Genomic DNA, 18,134 nt, shown 5'->3' on the forward strand with positions numbered 1-18,134 from the left:
GAGACCAATCGAGGCAGAGGTCCTCGACAGCCTGGGTGAGAAGGCAGAGAAGATCCGCGTCGAAGCTAGACCGCACACAGTTCGACTCTTGTGTGTAAGGGGCAGGGTCCGGGTTGGAGCCCGACCATCCTTCGCTCTCAGAGGCTAGAAGAGAGCAGCTGGTCTCTTCTGCATTGTCCCCATCAGACTCGAGATGCACGGCGGGGGGCTGGCTGGCCACGATCAAAGATGGGGACTCAGAGAGCGATGCACATGGGGAGTTAGCCGACATGCAAGCACTCTCAGGGATGTCCTCCGGCGTTCCCGGTGAACGGCGCTTTTTACGGCATAGTCCAGAAGAGAGAAGTGGAGGGGCGGGGTCCACGTCAAAGGAGGCTAGACGAGCCTGAAGGGCGCCTTTGGAAAGCGCGTGGTTTCTTCCCAGGCAGAAAACGCACAGGATGTGACAGTCCCCATCACTGAGTGAGGCTCTGCACGAGCCACACTTGGAAAAGAGAGGCATTTGAAACAATGCCTCAGCTCTTTTAGAATGGCGTGTGTTGCAGGGCGAACACACACAATGCAAATACAATATAGAGAAAGGATATAGGCGCCAAATTTATTTTGGCTTCAGTTTTCAGTTAGCTAGCTTACGCAACACGAAAGTACTCTCGTAAGAGAACCTGCGTTTTACTCACCCTTGAGGCATATGACATGTATGCATGACTTTGTCCTGGCTGAAAAGTTGAAAGTCCACAAGACATCAAATAAAGCGTGCATATCCATAATAAAACGTGCCTCACATGGCTCTGGGCGTGATAAGGCCTCCTGTAGCGAATCCATGCGTTTTCATAAGAAAAATATCCATATTTCAAACGTAACACACTTTTCTCTCACTTCCGGTATTCTGTCATGTGCAGAAGGTGTTCCAGCGGATGACGTAGGACGTCAGCGTTGCTTGATTAGTGACGAATGAGGAGAGAGAACAAAACAAAACGCAGGTCACGAATTAGAAGCACAAAATGAGGATTTATAAATAAAAATGTCGGAGGATTGCGACATAAGCCAAGAGGAGACTGCTTTTAACCCCATTTATTAAGTTACATTAGTTCTTAGTTCTTATATTGGTTTTCAGAGGTTTTTAAATCAACTCTAAAATTGTCAAATATTGCAATTAAAAACTTAATTTGAAACTTAGTTGCATTTTCATGTTATTCCCTGTTTCAGTGATAATGACGTAGAGTTTATTTTATTTTTAATGACTTTCCAGCCTGTTGAGGACAGTTTGATTTATTATCGGAACACAATATGAGAAGTCTGGCGCCCTCATGAGGCTGTGAGAGGAAATTCAACTCCGTTCAAACCTCTTAACGTCACAAACACTTGGCTTCCCTTCACACAGCTGTATATGACATTGGTCTGGTCTGTACCTGATTTAAGAACAGAACCTGGATGTCATTTATGGAAGTTTCATATTTTGTAAAAACAAACGCTTACTTTAATGTGGTGATAATCTACAGGAAATATTTAGAACAAATAAAGTAAACAGGATAAAGAAAGGCATTTAAATCAATAAAACATGCTAGTTATTCATCATTTTAATCTACTTCAGATGTTACAGTGTGCTGTTCACCTTGGAATGAAAATATTGTCAATGTTTTTAACCCTAAAACCTGCTGTTTCATATTTGATACATTAATTTCTAATGCCTCTAAACTTTGCTGAAAAGCGGAACATTCAAATCAGTAAAGTAGCCTATTATGTTTATATGACTGACACTCTGTGAATCTGGCTCTGGTTCGTGTCTGATCGGTGGCGTCGTTTACTGACATATTAATACAGGAACAGATGACAACTGCCTCTTTTCTTTGTGTTATCTTTAACTCGTTAAGACTGTCGTTCCTCACATGTGATATTTTAGTAATATTTCGCTGGTCGTGTTGTTGTCCAGCAGATGGCTCTCTTACTCTCTCTTATACTCTTACACAACAGCGCATCTTTTGTAACGTAAACAAGTTTGAGGACACCGCCTCTCAATTTTTCTGAGAAAATTAATTTATTAAAAGTATTGATTATAATTCAGACTAAAGGAAGGACAGTATTAATCTCCACGCAGATATATATATAACGTTATATTTTAAGTTTTACTAACACACGTTGTAACAGCGACTCTAAGTTAGCTAACTTTGCTAATTTTACGTTGCAGTCGCAATATCAAGCAATACAAAAATCACTTTAGCTGATAGTTTGACTTCTTAGACAAAAACATGTCTCTTTTGAGAGATCACAGGATCGTGCGTATTTTGCTCATTGTTCTTTCTCAGTTTGCTTTCATTGCTACTTTGATCATCAACGCGCTCGCGGGATCAGGAAAAGGTACGTAATGTATCTAAGTTACAGATATGTAATTAGTCATATATACACTTATTTTCTCGTTGGCTTTTAAAGGTCCATTTCAGCGGAGCACTGGAAATATATCTGACAGATATAAGACAGAGATCACTCCTGCTGGATGGACTTTTTCGATATGGGGTGTCATCTATTCCTGGCTCTTCCTGATGAACGCATATATCCTGACCTGGCTCTGTAGAGGGTACTTCAAACCACACACACTCCACTCATATCAACACTTTGCTTATTCACACTGTTTGAAAGCCATTTATTATAGTTTGACAGTCTTCTCTTGAATTACTGGTGGTCAGGTTGTACTCAAGTCCAGCAATCCTGCCCTCTGAATTCTTTCTCTCGTGGATCATCAACATGATCCTCAACAGCACCTGGCTGGTCTTGTGGGACAGAGAGTGAGTTGTAGGCAGCCAACATATTTTGTGGCATAATCCTAGGTTTAAACTATGTTTTGCCTGTGGTTTCATGTAATGTCTGTTCCAGGGGGTCACATATTTGTATTTTATTGATTCAGATTGATGATTCCTGCACTGATTGTTCTTGGCCTGATTGCTTTCACCAACTACCTGATGATCTTCTTCTCTTGTATTGGTCTACGAGCTCATGGATCTTGGCTTAAACTGCAGCACCCAAAAGACCTTTTCTGCATCATAGTGTTGGTATGCATTGGACATCATTTTTGAATAGCTTTGACAAGAGGCAGAGTACTCATATTTATTAATTAATTTATAACAAAATGAACATGAACATTATCTCAAATGTAAGGTATTTAAGTACAGTATCAACCCAAACAAAAGACAGCAGGTAAATTAGATGCACTGTAGATTTGAAATGTCTGAAATAACCATGCATATATGTACCTTAGGCTCAAAATGGCATTGCTACCTATGCAACATGGACAACCATTGCCACACTGCTCAACTTCACTGTTGTGTTGGATCTAGCATCAGTTTCCCCAACAAATGCTGCTACAGCTTCTTTATGCATACTTCTGTTGGAAGTAATTATATGGTAATCATAATCATTTATTTTCTGCTATGATCTTGTGATACAGTGTTTTGTTTACATCTGTATATCCAAAAATACAGTTTATACATAAAGTGATATGAGTACACATCTTCTGCTATATATCATACTTAAAACATTGAATAGATTTAAGGAGAAGCATAAAGTCCAATGTCAGGTGATACAAATGATATATTAATGAAGACTAGAATAATGTAAAAATGAAATTCTTGACAAGAAATTAAGGATTATTAAGGGGTTTGGCATTTTGGCTTTTATTATTATTTGTAAGAAAACAAAACATGTAAAGAAAATACATTTAAAAAACATAAAACAGGAAATGATGTCATGCCCATGTGTTAAGGTCAAGATGTCTCCTAAAATATCAAATAATTTGAATATTTTATGACGAGGCGAGCAAAACTTTGCATTCATTTTCAACCGCATTTTAAAATATTTTAAACCAAATCATTTTTTAATTTGTGATTGACCCATATTTAAGATATGATTAAAGGCATTATTAGATCATCACACTGTGTCTAATCAAAGTTTCTTTGCGTGTTCTTCTACAGGTTTACAGTTGAAAACTTTCTCATAGAGAAGCATGTCCGTTACATCCTCACTGTTTACCCTGTGATTATCTATGCTCTAATTGGAAGCCTAAGCAAGCATTACGATGCAGCAGCACCTGGCCGGAACGCTGTCTTTTCAGGTTAGTCAATGATAAACACATTCATGTCTTGTTGATTAACCATAAATATAGCATTGTTAAATTACAAACTCATCAAACCATAAAGCCACACATAAAGATGTTAAATATTAAGGCTGCATTGTGCTCACATTGCTTACAGTATCATGGTTTTGTTTTCCATAGTGGTGCTCCTCGTGTTGGCCTGTATTGTGTTAGTGGTGCGCGTGGGGCTGGTGGTTTGGAGACACAGGACTCGGCCGCTCTACCATGAAGTCAGTCCTGAGGTCCTGATGTCACCAAACAGCGGCACTGATATATAATCATACATCATAAACACTCATCACTCAAAGATGACGTGCCCTGAACACTAACCCTTCCAGGTGTGCAGTACCTGCATGGATGTGTTTCAGCTGGAACAGATGCTTTCAGAGTCTTCAGTTTTATGGAAAATATGCAGGAAACAGCATACAATATTAAATTGCTACTGTGCCTACACTACCATTTTTTAAGTGAAATTATTCTCAGAAAGTGTGCATTTATATAATTAAAAGAACAGTAAAAAACAGTTATATTGTGAAACACTATTACACTTTAAAATAACAGCTTTTTATTTTAACATTTTAGAATGTAATTGTGTTTATATGCATATGTTTACAGTAACTTGTGACCAAAATATCAATATTATACTTGACAATATTATCATTTGCTTTTATTAATAATTTGTATTAACATTTAATATTTTAGTATAAGCTTTAATCCAAAGCAAATGACGGATAAGGAAGCAATTTCTTAACAGTATCACAAGCAATTTTTCATACAAGAGTATGACAACAATACTTTCAATACAATGTCTCAAGTGTAAGTACATACAAAAAAGTTGGGATTTTGTTTCTTGTGTTTGGGATTTAAGCTTTTAAAGCTTATTTATGAATGTTCAATAAAACACATGAAATGCATCTGATGTCATTGTTAAAGATTCGTGAGAAACAGCTCTTCTGTATGTTTAGTTCACGTGCTCTGGAAACCACCTTGGTGTTGATTGTAAGCTTCTGAAACCACTGGTCTTTCAACAGTGATTACAGAACTATTCAGGGATGCCACACAACATTTGTGTCTGGTGAATATAGATGCTTTGATCATGGCTCTTCTTGTGCATTTACTTCGGTGTGGATGTGAACTGAAGCATCTTGTCATGCATGTCGTTGCCCTTTGGTCATTGTAACCGCAAATTAACCGTGGCTTTGTTACTTCAAATAATAATTTATAATGAAGTATTAAGAGAACGTTTTTTGTGGTTATAAAAACAAACCTAAGCCAACAACTGCCTTTAAAATGACTTAAAGTGCATTACGGTATATAAAACAATGAGGCAACCCTGCTGAAAAAAACAATAGAACCATATAGATCACAAATACCATTACAAACATTACACACCATCAACTTTTAACCATTAAATCCATAACACATTTTGTGATGGTGTCTATTGTTTTTTTTTGCTTTTTTTTACATTTTATTCATGTTATTACAAATGCTTGCAAAGGGAGCTAAAGGCCTGGTAATTGCTACCGTTTCATTTAGGTTTTTGACCAAACATTTAATTCAAATATCCACTTAATCTTTCATTTTTTGGCCACCTTTTTGCTATAGATAATATTCTTGCTATATATGATATTATTTTGCATGATTTCTGAATGCTTGAGAGTATAAAATCAATCAGAAAACTATGAATAAAATAATAGCCATAGGTAACTGTCTAGTCAGACCTACAATTTTAATTTGTAAATAATACAGTTTAATTACAATTTATTTACTTTAATATTATATTATTTACCTTTATATTGTAATATTTATATACTTTTATATATTTATTTTTTATTGACCTCTGTAGTATTTTTGTTTTTCTACTTCATCTTTTATTGCAACACAATGATGAAATTCCAAGTGTTGGGGACATTTAGTACTCAAAAGCATACAAATGTTAAGACAGCAAGAAAAAAAAGTAATGATTAATTAAAAACAATCCTTCACAGGTGTCAAAAAAAGAAGTTGAGAGACTTTTATTGTTATCTTTTACACAAAAATATAACATATTGAGTCTTCTCAAATTTTGAGTGAACAGTTCCTTTAATGGGATTATTTAGGGATAATATCCAGACCCCCTGAAACTCCTTATGAGACTTTTTTGTGGAAGTTAAAAAAGGATATATAAGATCTTTGTATTTAGATATTATACAAGCGTATTATCTTTTCAGTATAACCAAGCAAAGTATTTTTATCAGAAAAGCTGAGCAGCACATTATCAAGCTGTACTTATTTTAAATTTCCTCAGATTTCCACACAAAAATTATGCATTTGAATGAAATAGGTCTATATTAAGATGCTCCATTACAAGAATTCAGTTCTTTCTTTGTAATGTCATATTTGTATGAAAGTAATTTTACATTAATTGTTCAATGATTGCTTCAGCTGGCTTGCTCGCACATCAATCCACTCGTTCTGTAGTTGGCATAGTCCTCTTCTTGATGTTTGTCCCTTTGGAATTTTTCTGTTATTTCTTTCAAACGTGTTTCCAAGTGATAAACCAAAAATATCATGGCGATGTCGATGACCCAGACACAGAACAAGAAGTAGCGAGGCCAGTAGCCAAAATAGTCTTGAAAATCACAACAAACAAAAAAAAACATGACAAAAGTGGATGAAAATACGTCAAGTGAAGTATTGATTGATATGATTTGAACATGATTTCAGATAACAACAAACCAAGGCACAGAAAGCAGTAAATTAATGCAAATTTCTTACCACAGATCTCTTTTGCTGTCATATCTTCTCAAAATGAAACTGAAATATTAAAATGGATTTACATGTAAAATTACATGTACTTGCAATAGTCACTTTAATGTGTTCATTTAAAAATGTAAAATGTTACCTTATCCTAAGTAGACTCAGTACTAACCAGCATCATCTAGCAGCAACAATGAGGTCTCACCCTAATTGCTTTGAGGCACAGTCTAAAAAATTGGGTTAAAAGGCACTTCCTCTATGATCAAGCTGAAATGAGTTGTCATTTATTTTAAGAACTGAACATAAGATCTATTGCTGTATTGCCTCTGGAGATTCTCGGTTGTAAATAAGAAGGATAATTATTGTCAGCTGTATTTTTTGCACTATTAATCATGGTAAACTGCATAAACAATTGCTGTGAAAATACAACCTATTTTCAAAAAAATTCCTCCATCAAAATATTACTATTTAAATAAAGTTAAATCATGCAAATTTACAGTTGATGATCTGTAAATTAAGCACTCACAGTAAATTAACAGCATTTAACAGCAAACCTGTTTCTGTCTCACGCTCTGAAAAGAAGAACATGGGGCTGGGGGTGGCATCTTAAACGTGTGTCCTCATTTTTCTGCAGAAAACAGTTGTTGCAACAGAGAAACATGAGCTGACTTATATATCATTATTGGAAAGTAACCACGTGTGCAGAAGCTGTAACTTGTGAAGGAGACTTCAATATAATGCAGAAGTAAAAAAGGAAGTAAAGGGTGAACAAGAGGAGTTTTTTGTCCCTTATTGTGTTTGTGTACCACCACTATATCTCATTATCACAGTATTTTAAACCTAATTGAATTTCATGTCACAGCTGTAAGTAACACACATTTGGATAATCATGGGCAAGATGATTGTCAGCCATTAAGCTCTGAGATTAAAATCCACAGAGATCACATTGGTCAAGACCTCTGTCTTGGCTTGGAAACAAATCATTGACACTTCATTGACACACATCATCTGGCACTTAGATAACTTACAACATGACAGAATATGACACCATGGACAGATATGAGAGTTTAAAGCAAGAGAGTGTTTCAGTTTGATCTGTTTTGAAGAAAACAAAAATAACTATATTCAACAACTTGTCTTTACAGAAGAGCGTACGCTGCCTGCATTCAGCTCATATTCTCCAAAATGGTGCTACAGTGATGCGGAGAGACACAGAGGAGACAGATAGTTGAATAAAGTAATTATTTTTTTCTTTGCATACAGAAAGTATTCTAATCGCTTCATAATGTTACAGTTGAACTACTGATGGCAGTTCTGACATTCTGACGGATGTCTTTCATACTTTTTTGGACCTTGACATTGTGATTGATTTGGCAGTCTATGGGACAGTCTCAAGCCTCACAGTTTTCATCCAAAATATCTTAAATTGTGTTCTGAAGACAAACAAAGCTTTTATGGGTTTGGAACGACATGTGGGTAAGTGATTAGTGACAACATTTTTATTTTTGTGTGAAGTTAACACAGTTGTGTGGCTTACTGCAGTGAAAATACCAGTCTTTTTTCTGGTGAATCGTTAAATCATTTTAATCAGTTGGATGTGCAAAATTTTATTGTATTCAAGTTTATTTGTATAGCACTTTTTATGATACAATTCATTGCAAAGTAACTTTACAGGAAATTTCTACAATGTTTAGTAGAATCTTATCAGTGGTGACTGTCAGTTTGTGTGCATATGACAGGAATTTTCAGAAAAATTAATACAAGACTTAGTCAACCAGATGATGAACACCATTAAGAGCAATTATTATATGATGCAATCACACTTGTAGCAATATTTGTTAGTATGTTGTTTCAGGGTTACCATCATCTGAGGTCCTCTGAGGGGTCAGCATCATCTCTTCTCAGGTGTTCTGGATCCGACTGGAGCTTGTGTAAATCCAAGTTACATCCTGTGGCAAAACAGTGAAACAAATAGAGACATAATAAGCTGCCTTTCCAACCAAGTAAAATTAATTAGTTTAACCCAAGCTAAAGAATAACAATGCATATTTGATCAGATACAACTTCAGTCACAAATTATGAGATACATTATGTGAATGCTTGGCGAAAGAGATGTGTTTTAGATCTAGATTTAAACAGAGAGAGTGTGTCTGAACCCTGAACATTATCAGGAAAGCTATTCCAGTGTTTGGGAGCCAAATGTGAAAAAGCTCTACCTCCTTTAGTGGGCTTTGCTATCCTAGGAACTATGAAAAGTTCAGCGTTTTGTGACCTTAGGGAGTGTGATGGATTGTAGCATGGTATAAGACTAGTTAGGTACGCAGGAGCTAAACCATTTAGGGCCTTCTAGCTTAACCCTCTCAGGCTCAAATTAAGTTTTAGTAACTTAGTAACTTTAGTAACCTTTAGTAAAGTTTTTAGTACTCCAGATACATAAAATATGTATCTGGAGTAATAAGGTTTTTAGTTTTTAACTGTTGCAAATCAGCAACGCCTGCCTTGAGAGGGTTAATAGGTAGCCAGTGCAGAGACTGTAAAATTGGGGTAATATGATCATAAAATTTACAAACTTGATTCCAAAAAAGTTGGGACACTGTACAAATTGTGAGTAAAAGAGGAATGGAATAAGTTACAAATCTCATAAACGTATATTTTATTCACAATAGAATATAGATAACATCAAATGTTGAAAGTGAGACATTTTGTAATGTCATGCCAAATATTGACTCATTTTGGATTTCATGAGAGCTGAGCTAAATGTACATCTAAGGAACAGCTGGAGGACCAATTTGCAATTTATTAGGTCAATTGGCAACATGATTGGGTATAAAAAGAACCTCTCAGAGTGGCAGTCCCTCACAAGTCAAGATGGGCAGAGGATCACCAATTCTCCCAATGTTGCGGCGAAAAATAGTGGAGCAATATCAGAAAGGAGTTTCTCAGATAAAAATTGCAAAGAGTTTGAAGTTATCCTCATCTACAGTGCATAATATCATCCAAAGATTCAGAGAATCTGGAACAATCTCTGTGCGTAAGGGTCAAGGCCGGAAAACCATACTGGATGTCTGTGATCTTCGGGATCTTCTGTATCACATACAGGAATGCTACTGTAATGGAAATCACACCATGGGCTCAGGAATACTTCCAGAAAAATTGTCGGTGAACATAATCCACCATGCCATTCACCATTGCCGGCTAAAACTCTATAGGTCAAAAAAGAAGCCATATCTAAACATGGTCCAGAAAGGCCAAGGCTCATTTCAAATGGACTGTGGCAAAGTGGAAAACTGTTCTGTGGTCAGACAAATCAAAATTTGAAGTTCTTTTTGGAAAACTGGTACGCCATGTCATCCAGACTAAAAAGGACAAGGACAACCCAAGTTATGTATGAGTGCGTGTGGCATGGGCACCTTACACATCTGGGAAGGCACCATCAATGCTGAAAGGTATATCCAAGTTCTAGAACAACATATGCTCCCATCCAGATGTCGTCTCTTTCAGGGAAGACCTTGCATTTTCCGACATGACAATGCCAGACCACATACTGCATCAATTACAAAATCATGGCTGCGTAGAAGAAGGATCCGGGTACTGAAATGGCCAGCCTGCAGTCCAGATCTTTCACCCATAGAAAACATTTGGCGCATTATAAAGAGGAAGATGTGACAAAGAAGACCTAAGACAGTTGAGCAACTAGAAGCCTGTATTAGATAAGAATAGGACAACATTCCTGTTCCTAAACTTGAACAACTTGTCTCCTCAGTCCCCAGACCTTTGCAGACTGTTATAAAAAGAAGAGGGGATGCCACACAGTGGTAAACATGGCCTTGTCCCAACTTTTTGACATGTGTTGATGTCATGAAATTTAAAATCAACTTATTTTCCCCTTAAAATTATACATTTTCTCAGTTTAAACATTTGATATGTCATCTATGTTGTATTCTGAAAAAAATATTAAAATTTGAAACTTCTACGTCATTGCATTCTGTTTTTAATTCACAATTTGTACAGTGTCCCAACTTTTTTGGAATCAGGTTTGTAGATTTAGGTCTCTCTCTCTCTCTCTCTATCTATCTATCCCTCTTTTTTGAGACCGGTTGTGATATTCCCAAAACACTGGCACATGATTCCTTGCGCAGGCCTCAACTTGTGCAAGGTCTATGGTATTCAAACAGCAGGTTTAACACTTGGAATTGGTTTGTCTAATCAGCTCTCAGCCAAACACAAATATCTGCATTACAATAAAAATGTTCAGTATGTAATCAATTTAGAACTTTAATATGTTTCCGAGTGCAAAAACAGAAGCAAACAGATGGCGAAGTAAGAATGATCTGCATAGCTAATACGACTTTAGCAGAAGTGCTAGTTCTACACAGTTTGCTCCCTCTCAAGGACAAAAAAGCCATAGACTATTACAATCATCCATCATTGCTTCTGATTTCTTTCAGGTAAAGGTATTTAATTTGTTTAACTGATCTCTAAACAGATTTCATACTGAGTTGGTGGAGGGTAAATCCACTCAACAGGACCACTTTTGTGTCTGTCTGTGATCCATTTGGAGAATTTATTTGACCAAATGCTTATAAATTGCTACCCCCTTTTCTATCCAAAGCCTCAACCCTCTATGATTTAATTAGCTTTTACTCCTGCACCTCTGTGATGTGACCTTGCCAAGTGAGTATTTTTATTGGAGGCACAGCTTTAAGGTGAATAAAATGCCATAGAATCAGATTGTCTATCTATGAGAGTGAGGAAGATGATGGAATAAACATTTTTGGTGACTAATTATTATTTAAAAGATTATTATAGACTTTTTATGGCATTATACACTGAACAAAAATATAAACAAAACACTTTTGTTTTTGCCCCCATTTTTCATGAGCTGAACTCAAAGCTCTAAGACTTTTTCTATGTACGTGTCACGGGGGTGACTAAAAACGGAACCTTATTTGCGGAAATTGTGTACAGGGAGCGTTTCCGGCATAACACGAGGCCGGTTCTGGGAAAACACGGAAGCAGCGAGGAGCAATGAAAGAGCTGACGAGCGCAATTGAGCGTGATTGCTGTCAGCTGTGCAGCGGGAAAGATCCTGAAGGGGCGATTGGACCATGAGGATATAAAGAGGTTTGTGTTGAGAGGAAGGTGTGCGGTGGGGGAGCGGAGAGCAAACAGGGAAGACACAGCAGAGTTTTCTGTGGAGAAACAACAGGGAAGTGGCCAGCGGTGGAGAACACTGGACCTAAGGAGATAAGTGACAGTCTTCTTTTACCGAATATGACATGAGGATTCACTATAGTACTATTGGGTGGGAAATTCATTACACTCTGTCTATTTCTTGAAGAGGTTGTAACTCGACTGTGGTTGAAGGCATCATCCTGTGAAAGAAGAGGAGTGTTTTGGATGTGACATTGCAGTGCAGAGCTTGTTTATATCTGTAACAGAGTTTTCATCCGCCGAGGTTTTCGTCTGGGCCCACACGCTGCTTTAATGTTTGAGGTTTGTGAATGCAGTGTTGGTTATTTTCATCACGTGTGCAGTTGAGTGTTTTTGCAGTGCATGCACGAGTGGAGGGAAGTTGCAGACTGTGTGGTACCCAAACGAACAGAGCTTCGACCGTTACTGAACTCATACCGAATCCATACTAATAAACCCTGTTTACTAGTCTATGCTGAAGTCCCACCGAGCCAGTGAACCGAGCCACATCTCCGCTGCTGCATTTAGTCCTGCATCCAAGAAGAAAGCGTGAGCATACTGAATCCTTACTAATCCATTCTGTTTACCAGTATTTGCTGAAGTCTTGCTGAGCCAGTGAACCGAGCCACATCTTCGCTGCTGCATCCAGTCCTGTATCCAGGAAGAAAGAGAGCATACTGAATCCATACTGATCTGCTCTGCCTACCAGTTTATGCTGAAGTCCTGCTGAGCCACATCTCCGCTGCTGCATCTAGTCCTGCATCCAGGAAGAAAGAGTGAGCATACTGAATCCATACTAATCCATTCTGTTTACCAGTCTATGCTGAAGTCCTGCTGAGCCAGTGAACTGAGCCACATCTTCGCTGCTGCATCCAGTCCTGTATCCAGGATGAAAGAGTGAGCATACTGAATCCATACTAATCCACTCTGTTTACCAGTCTATGCTGAAGTCCTGCTGAGCAAGTGAACCGAGCCACATCTTCGCTGCTGCATCCAGTCCTGTATCCAGGAAGAAAGTGAGCATACTGAATCCATACTGATCCGCTCTGCCTATCAGTTTATGCTGAAGTCCCGCTGAGCCACATCTCCACTGCTGCATCTAGTCCTGCATCCAAGAAGAAAGAGTGAGCATATTGAATCCATACTAATCAATTCTGTTTACCAGTCTATGCTGAAGTCTCGCTGGTCTAGCGACTCGAGTCCAATCTCCACTGCTGTCATCTAGTCTGGACCTGTCGACGCAGGAGGGCCGGTTGGCCTGATCTTTCTCCTTGAGATTGCCTTTTAATTAAATAAATAAACTTGAGATTCCTTTCATTCTGTTGTCCGTTTTCCTTGAGCGGTGGGGTAGCTCCTCAGGGGGGAGGTACAGTAGAAGGGAGTGTCGGTTGGCAAGTAGCGCCTCCACACCCCCGGCCTGTGACATTTGGCGTAGTTGGCAGGGTTTCCTTCCCTGAGTTGAGCACCCATAGTTCGAGAGATGGCGGACGAAGATGTACCGGCTACCAGACCCCAAGTTATGCCAGTGTTCATGGGGGCCCCCTGGGCACAAAGGTTCGGAGGACCTGGCTCGGAATTAAAACTGTCGGAGTGGAAGGCACAAATAGAATACTTGGCTGGTCTACAAGGGCTGAATGAACAGCAGAGGTTACAGTTCGTACTGGGGTCCCTGGAAGGAGAGGCCAAGAGGGAGGTTCAAGCTGCCTCAGGGGCTGCCCAAGTTAATGCACCGGCTGTCTTCGACTTCTTGGCCGAATTGTACGGGGATACCACCCCAGTGGCTGCCCTCCGGGCTCAGTTTTTTAATTACCGGCAAGGCCCCCAACAGGACCTTCGATCGTATTCCTTACATCTCCGAGAGCAGTTTGCTCGTTTGAAAGGGAGGCGTAACCATGGACTTGGGGATGAAGACACCCTATTACGGGACCAATTCCTCTTGGGGCTCCGTGACGGGCCAATACGACAGAGTTTACGGCTACAACTCCGACAAGACCCCATGTTGACGTTCGATCTTCGTCGAGAAACCTTGGCTCAGGAAACCGATCACACCGAAGCTATTGCTTCAACTGCTTGCATGGCTGCTAGCGGAACCTTCCCGCTGCTTCAGTACAGACTGACTGGAAACAGGAGTTACGTACAGAACATATGAAGAATGTCCAGGAGCAGATGGCCGAACTCTCTCAGACACTTTTGACAGAACTTCGCCGGGGACGGCTTGGGGAGGCACCTTTGCCCTGTGAGCAGTCTTACTCTGAGGGGAGTCGAACGATGGGACGCCGCCCTGGACGATCCAATCCTGCTAAATTCCGGTGGGATGATCAGGGGCGACCAATTTTAACCCTCTTGGCGCCACGGTCGAGTTTACTCGACAAGATGCGGCACTGAATAAAACGGCCGATTTTGTCAAATAGGGTGTCAAATTTCATGCAACCTCCCCTGCACCAGATAGCAGACATGTAATACTTCATCTCTGACTCAAAAAGACGTAATGCTCCTATACAAAATCTTCGAGCTAGAGCGCATTGAATCAGTGCGAAAAAAAGTGCGGAGATAGTGTGAGACTGAGCCATTTTATCTGACCAATATTGTCAACGTCAGCGAGTATTGGCATTAGATTATTATTATCATCATTATTATTATTATCTAATGGCATCAATAAAGCTTCAATAAAGCCGCAATGAGGTGTTGGGACTTCTATTCGCGGACACTGATTCTGAAGGGGAATAGCTGCATTCAGAAGATGCCGGTGATACTGAAAGTGAAAGTATAGCCCTACACCAAGCACAAACGGTGAATCCTTTGCCTAATGTAAATGGTCCTTTGCCAAATGTCAGAGGTGTGAACAATGTTTGCCGGGGTCAGAGTGTTCATCGCGAAATTAGCAGGCGTGTTATTGTTGCGGGGACGAGGCGGGAGATTTTTACCGCGCTAGACATGTATATTTGTCTTCTGACCGCAGCTCTCCGAAATCGCGGCAACAGTATTGTAGTGGAGACTTTGTCTAATGCCACTGGGTATGTTAGACGAGGTCGAAGTATTCATAGGACAGTTAGGAGGTAAGGTGGGGAGTCGCAATGACACTGACAGTAGCCCGAGCTGTGCATACTCGGCGCGTGCGCGAGGCAGATCTGGCCGCGCAGCTCATTGCAGGAGCAGAGGCGATGTGACACGGGCCATAGCTTTTGAACTAAACAGGTCTTGTCTACTTGTGTTTGTGTGTCATATGAATAATATATATGTGCCCCATACATGGAAACAGAGTGCCTGCTGCATGTAGTAAATTGAAAATCCCAACTGCTACATGTATTCGGTTTGTTTCTTCCTTTTATTAGTAATGATTTACACAGTTTGTTTACTACTTACTATTTACCTGAGCATTCAGTATTGTGCAATATAGCACACAGAAGGTGAGGGACATTTTTGGGGGGAAAGAAGTACTGCATTTTATTATTTAAACATGTGACTTTTCATGAAAATTCTATAATTCAAGATGGCCACCCCCATATGACGTCATAATATGCAAATTAGATGGGAAAATAAAATCCCCACATAAACATTGGGTCTTCCTTAATATTTGTATAATTGACAGAAAGTCTCTATCTTTTATAAATTTTAAGATATAGCCTTCTGAAATTAAGATGTCAAAATCGAACGTTTTAGAAAAAAACCTCTGGCGCCTAAAGGGTTAATAACTGCGGGGAGCCGGGACATATGAGTCGTCAGTGTGGTTCACGGCGTGGTTCGCAAGGGGGTTTTTAGGTTCACCGGCCACTGTGGGTCAAGTGGTCGGGACCCCTTTGATTGACCCCCATTCTTTGTCTGCTGCCCGGGACCAATTGGTCGGACACTTACCTATTGTCGAAGTCCAAGTTAACGGCAAGAAGCTCCAGTGCCTTGTTGATACTGGCTCCCAGGTTACTTTGGTTTCAGAAAGTCTGTCCAGGGAACTCTTTGAGGATTACCAAGAGCAGGGGACTAAAGCACATTGGCTCACTCTTCGAGGGGCCAACAGACTGGACATCCCCTATGTTGGATATGCAGTGGCGGACTTTCACATTCATGGGGTCTGTCATGGAGTTGTCATCGTTCGGGACCGGTGCCTGGGAGCCCATCGAGCCCTGTTGGGTATGAACAGCATCTCGGAGTGTTGGGAGGAGCTGTTTCGGAGTCGGGCCGCCCCAAGACCCCTTCTACGGAGGAGCAGAAGTGGGAACATATAATAGCAGACTGACGAGAATCCATTTTGCTAGAGCCCAGTGGGATCGGGAGGATGTCGGTTGAGTGGCTTGCCGGTATGCCCTAACTGTTCTTGCACGGAGTGAAGCCATCGTATGGGCTCGGTTGCTGGCTCGCCCAGATAGATCGGATGACTGGGTCTTTGTAGAGCCCCATTGGGATTGTCAAGCGATTGAGGTTGCCCGAGGGCTTGCCATTGTTCACCGGGGACGGGTGTCCGTGAGGGTAAGGAACACCAGTTCATATCCGGTCACACTCCATTGGCATCAACGACTGGCCCGGGTTACATCGGTAGAGCCCCAGCAAGTAAGAGAAAGCCGGGATGTGTGTTTCAGTCAGGTGGATGTGGCGGTGGTCAAAGTGGCCATTGTCCAGGAGGATCAGCGGGTCGGCCCAAGTGGAAGAGAAGTGCCGGAACACCTGGTGGGAGGATCCCTGTGGGGAGAGGGACTAGAGGAAGATCAGCGGTGCCAGCTCCAGGATTTTCTGAGTCGGTGGCAGCATGTGTTCTCCACTCATGACGAGGACTATGGCTGTACTAGTGTGGTGAGGCACCAGATCCCCACGGGCGACACAGCCCCAAGCCGGGAGCGGTACCGCCCTGTACCCCCAACCCTATTTTCGGAGATCCGCACCCTGTTGAGGGGAACGTTAGGAGGGGGCATCATGCGGGAGAGAAGTAGCCCTTGGGCGGCCCCGATCGTCCTAGAGCAGAAGAAGACTGGAGCTTGGAGGTTCTGCGTTGATTATCGAAAGCTGAACAACGTAACTAAGAAAGACGCCTTCCCCCTACCACGAATTGAGGATTCGCTTACCAGCTTAACTCAGGCCGCCTGGTATTCCACGCTGGTCTTAGCTAGTGGGTATTGGCAGGTCCAGGTGGCGGAAGAAGATCATGAGAAGACGGCTTTTACCACCCCTTTCGGGCTCTTTGAGTGGAATAGGACGCCCTTCAGGCTCTGCAACGCTCCTGCCACCTTCCAGCGGCTCATGCAGTGCTGCCTGGGGGGACAGTTGGTTGACACAACATTGGTATATCTAGATGACATTATCATCTTTTCTCCAGACTTCACGGCCCATCTGCTTCATCTTGAGCAAGTTTTCCAGGCAATGGAGAAATTCGGACTGAAATTGCGACCAGAAAAGAGTCACCTGTTCCAGAAGGAGGTAAAGTTTCTGGGTCACTGCGTCAGTGCTGCGGGAATCTCCCCAGATCCGGAGAAGGTGTCAGTCGTACAAGGGTACGACAGTCCGACAGGTGCGATCTTTTTTGGGTTTTGTCGGATATTACCGATGTTTTATTAAAAACTTTTCAAAAACTGCCAAGCCCTTAAACCAACTTCTCGTGGGCACTGCGCGGTCGCGGGGCCGGGGGTCTCCTTCAGTGACTTGGAGTTTGACTTGTGAGACAGCGTTCCAAACTCTTAAACAGGAGTTGTTACAGGCCCCAATCCTCACCTATGCTGACTTCACCCAGCCATTTATTTTCTACACTGACGCTAGTAATCTGGGACTGGGAGCAGTGTTGGCCCAGAGGCAGCAAGGCGTAGAGAGAGTGATCGCCTATGCGAGCCGGAGCCTCTACCCGGCGGAGAGGAATGATTCGAACTACAGCTCCTTTAAGATCGAGCTCTTAGCAATGAAGTGGGCAATGAGCGAAAAGTTTAAAGATTATCTGTGGGGGGCTAAGGTGCTGGTCGTAACGGATAATAACCCTCTGGTCCACCTACGCACGGATAAGTTGGGGCAGTCGAACAGCGGTGGGTGGCTCAGTTGGCTAATTATGACTATCAGCTGCAGTATCGGCCAGGACTGGAACATGTGAACGCGGATGTGCTTTCTA

At 41.0% G+C, this 18,134-nt stretch overlaps 1 protein-coding gene and 1 long non-coding RNA gene across 2 annotated transcripts; one reads left to right on the plus strand and one right to left on the minus strand.

Annotated features, from left to right (window-relative positions):
• Positions 1 to 1,868: 1,868 nt before the first annotated feature.
• On the plus strand, positions 1,869 to 5,042 carry si:dkey-29d8.3 (uncharacterized protein LOC556220 homolog). The gene is made up of 7 exons (XM_059563762.1): positions 1,869 to 2,355; positions 2,428 to 2,572; positions 2,682 to 2,780; positions 2,900 to 3,044; positions 3,251 to 3,396; positions 3,963 to 4,102; positions 4,265 to 5,042. The coding sequence occupies exons 1-7, from the start codon at positions 2,247 to 2,249 to the stop codon at positions 4,399 to 4,401; spliced, it is 921 nt and encodes a 306-aa protein (XP_059419745.1). The 5' UTR covers positions 1,869 to 2,246; the 3' UTR covers positions 4,402 to 5,042.
• A 1,340-nt stretch (positions 5,043 to 6,382) lies between these two features.
• Positions 6,383 to 7,131, minus strand: LOC132154225 (uncharacterized). The gene is made up of 3 exons (XR_009437115.1): positions 7,008 to 7,131; positions 6,881 to 6,919; positions 6,383 to 6,734 (listed from the first exon to the last, which is right to left on the minus strand). It is a non-coding gene; the product is annotated as an uncharacterized LOC132154225 (long non-coding RNA).
• Positions 7,132 to 18,134: the final 11,003 nt, after the last annotated feature.

The sequence above is a fragment of the Carassius carassius genome, chromosome 12 (genome assembly GCF_963082965.1).
Source record: "Carassius carassius chromosome 12, fCarCar2.1, whole genome shotgun sequence".
Taxonomy (NCBI): Eukaryota; Metazoa; Chordata; class Actinopteri; order Cypriniformes; family Cyprinidae; genus Carassius; species Carassius carassius.

What these genes read in the sequence shown, in the direction of transcription:
- si:dkey-29d8.3 (XM_059563762.1), top strand. Translation starts at nt 2,247, where the DNA reads ATGTCTCTTTTGAGAGATCACAGGATCGTGCGTATTTTGCTCATTGTT. An exon ending in TTTTCTGCATCATAGTGTTG is followed by an intron (nt 3,045 to 3,250) that starts GTATGCATTGGA and finishes TATGTACCTTAG; the next exon opens with GCTCAAAATGGCATTGCTAC. An exon ending in CCGGAACGCTGTCTTTTCAG is followed by an intron (nt 4,103 to 4,264) that starts GTTAGTCAATGA and finishes TGTTTTCCATAG; the next exon opens with TGGTGCTCCTCGTGTTGGCC.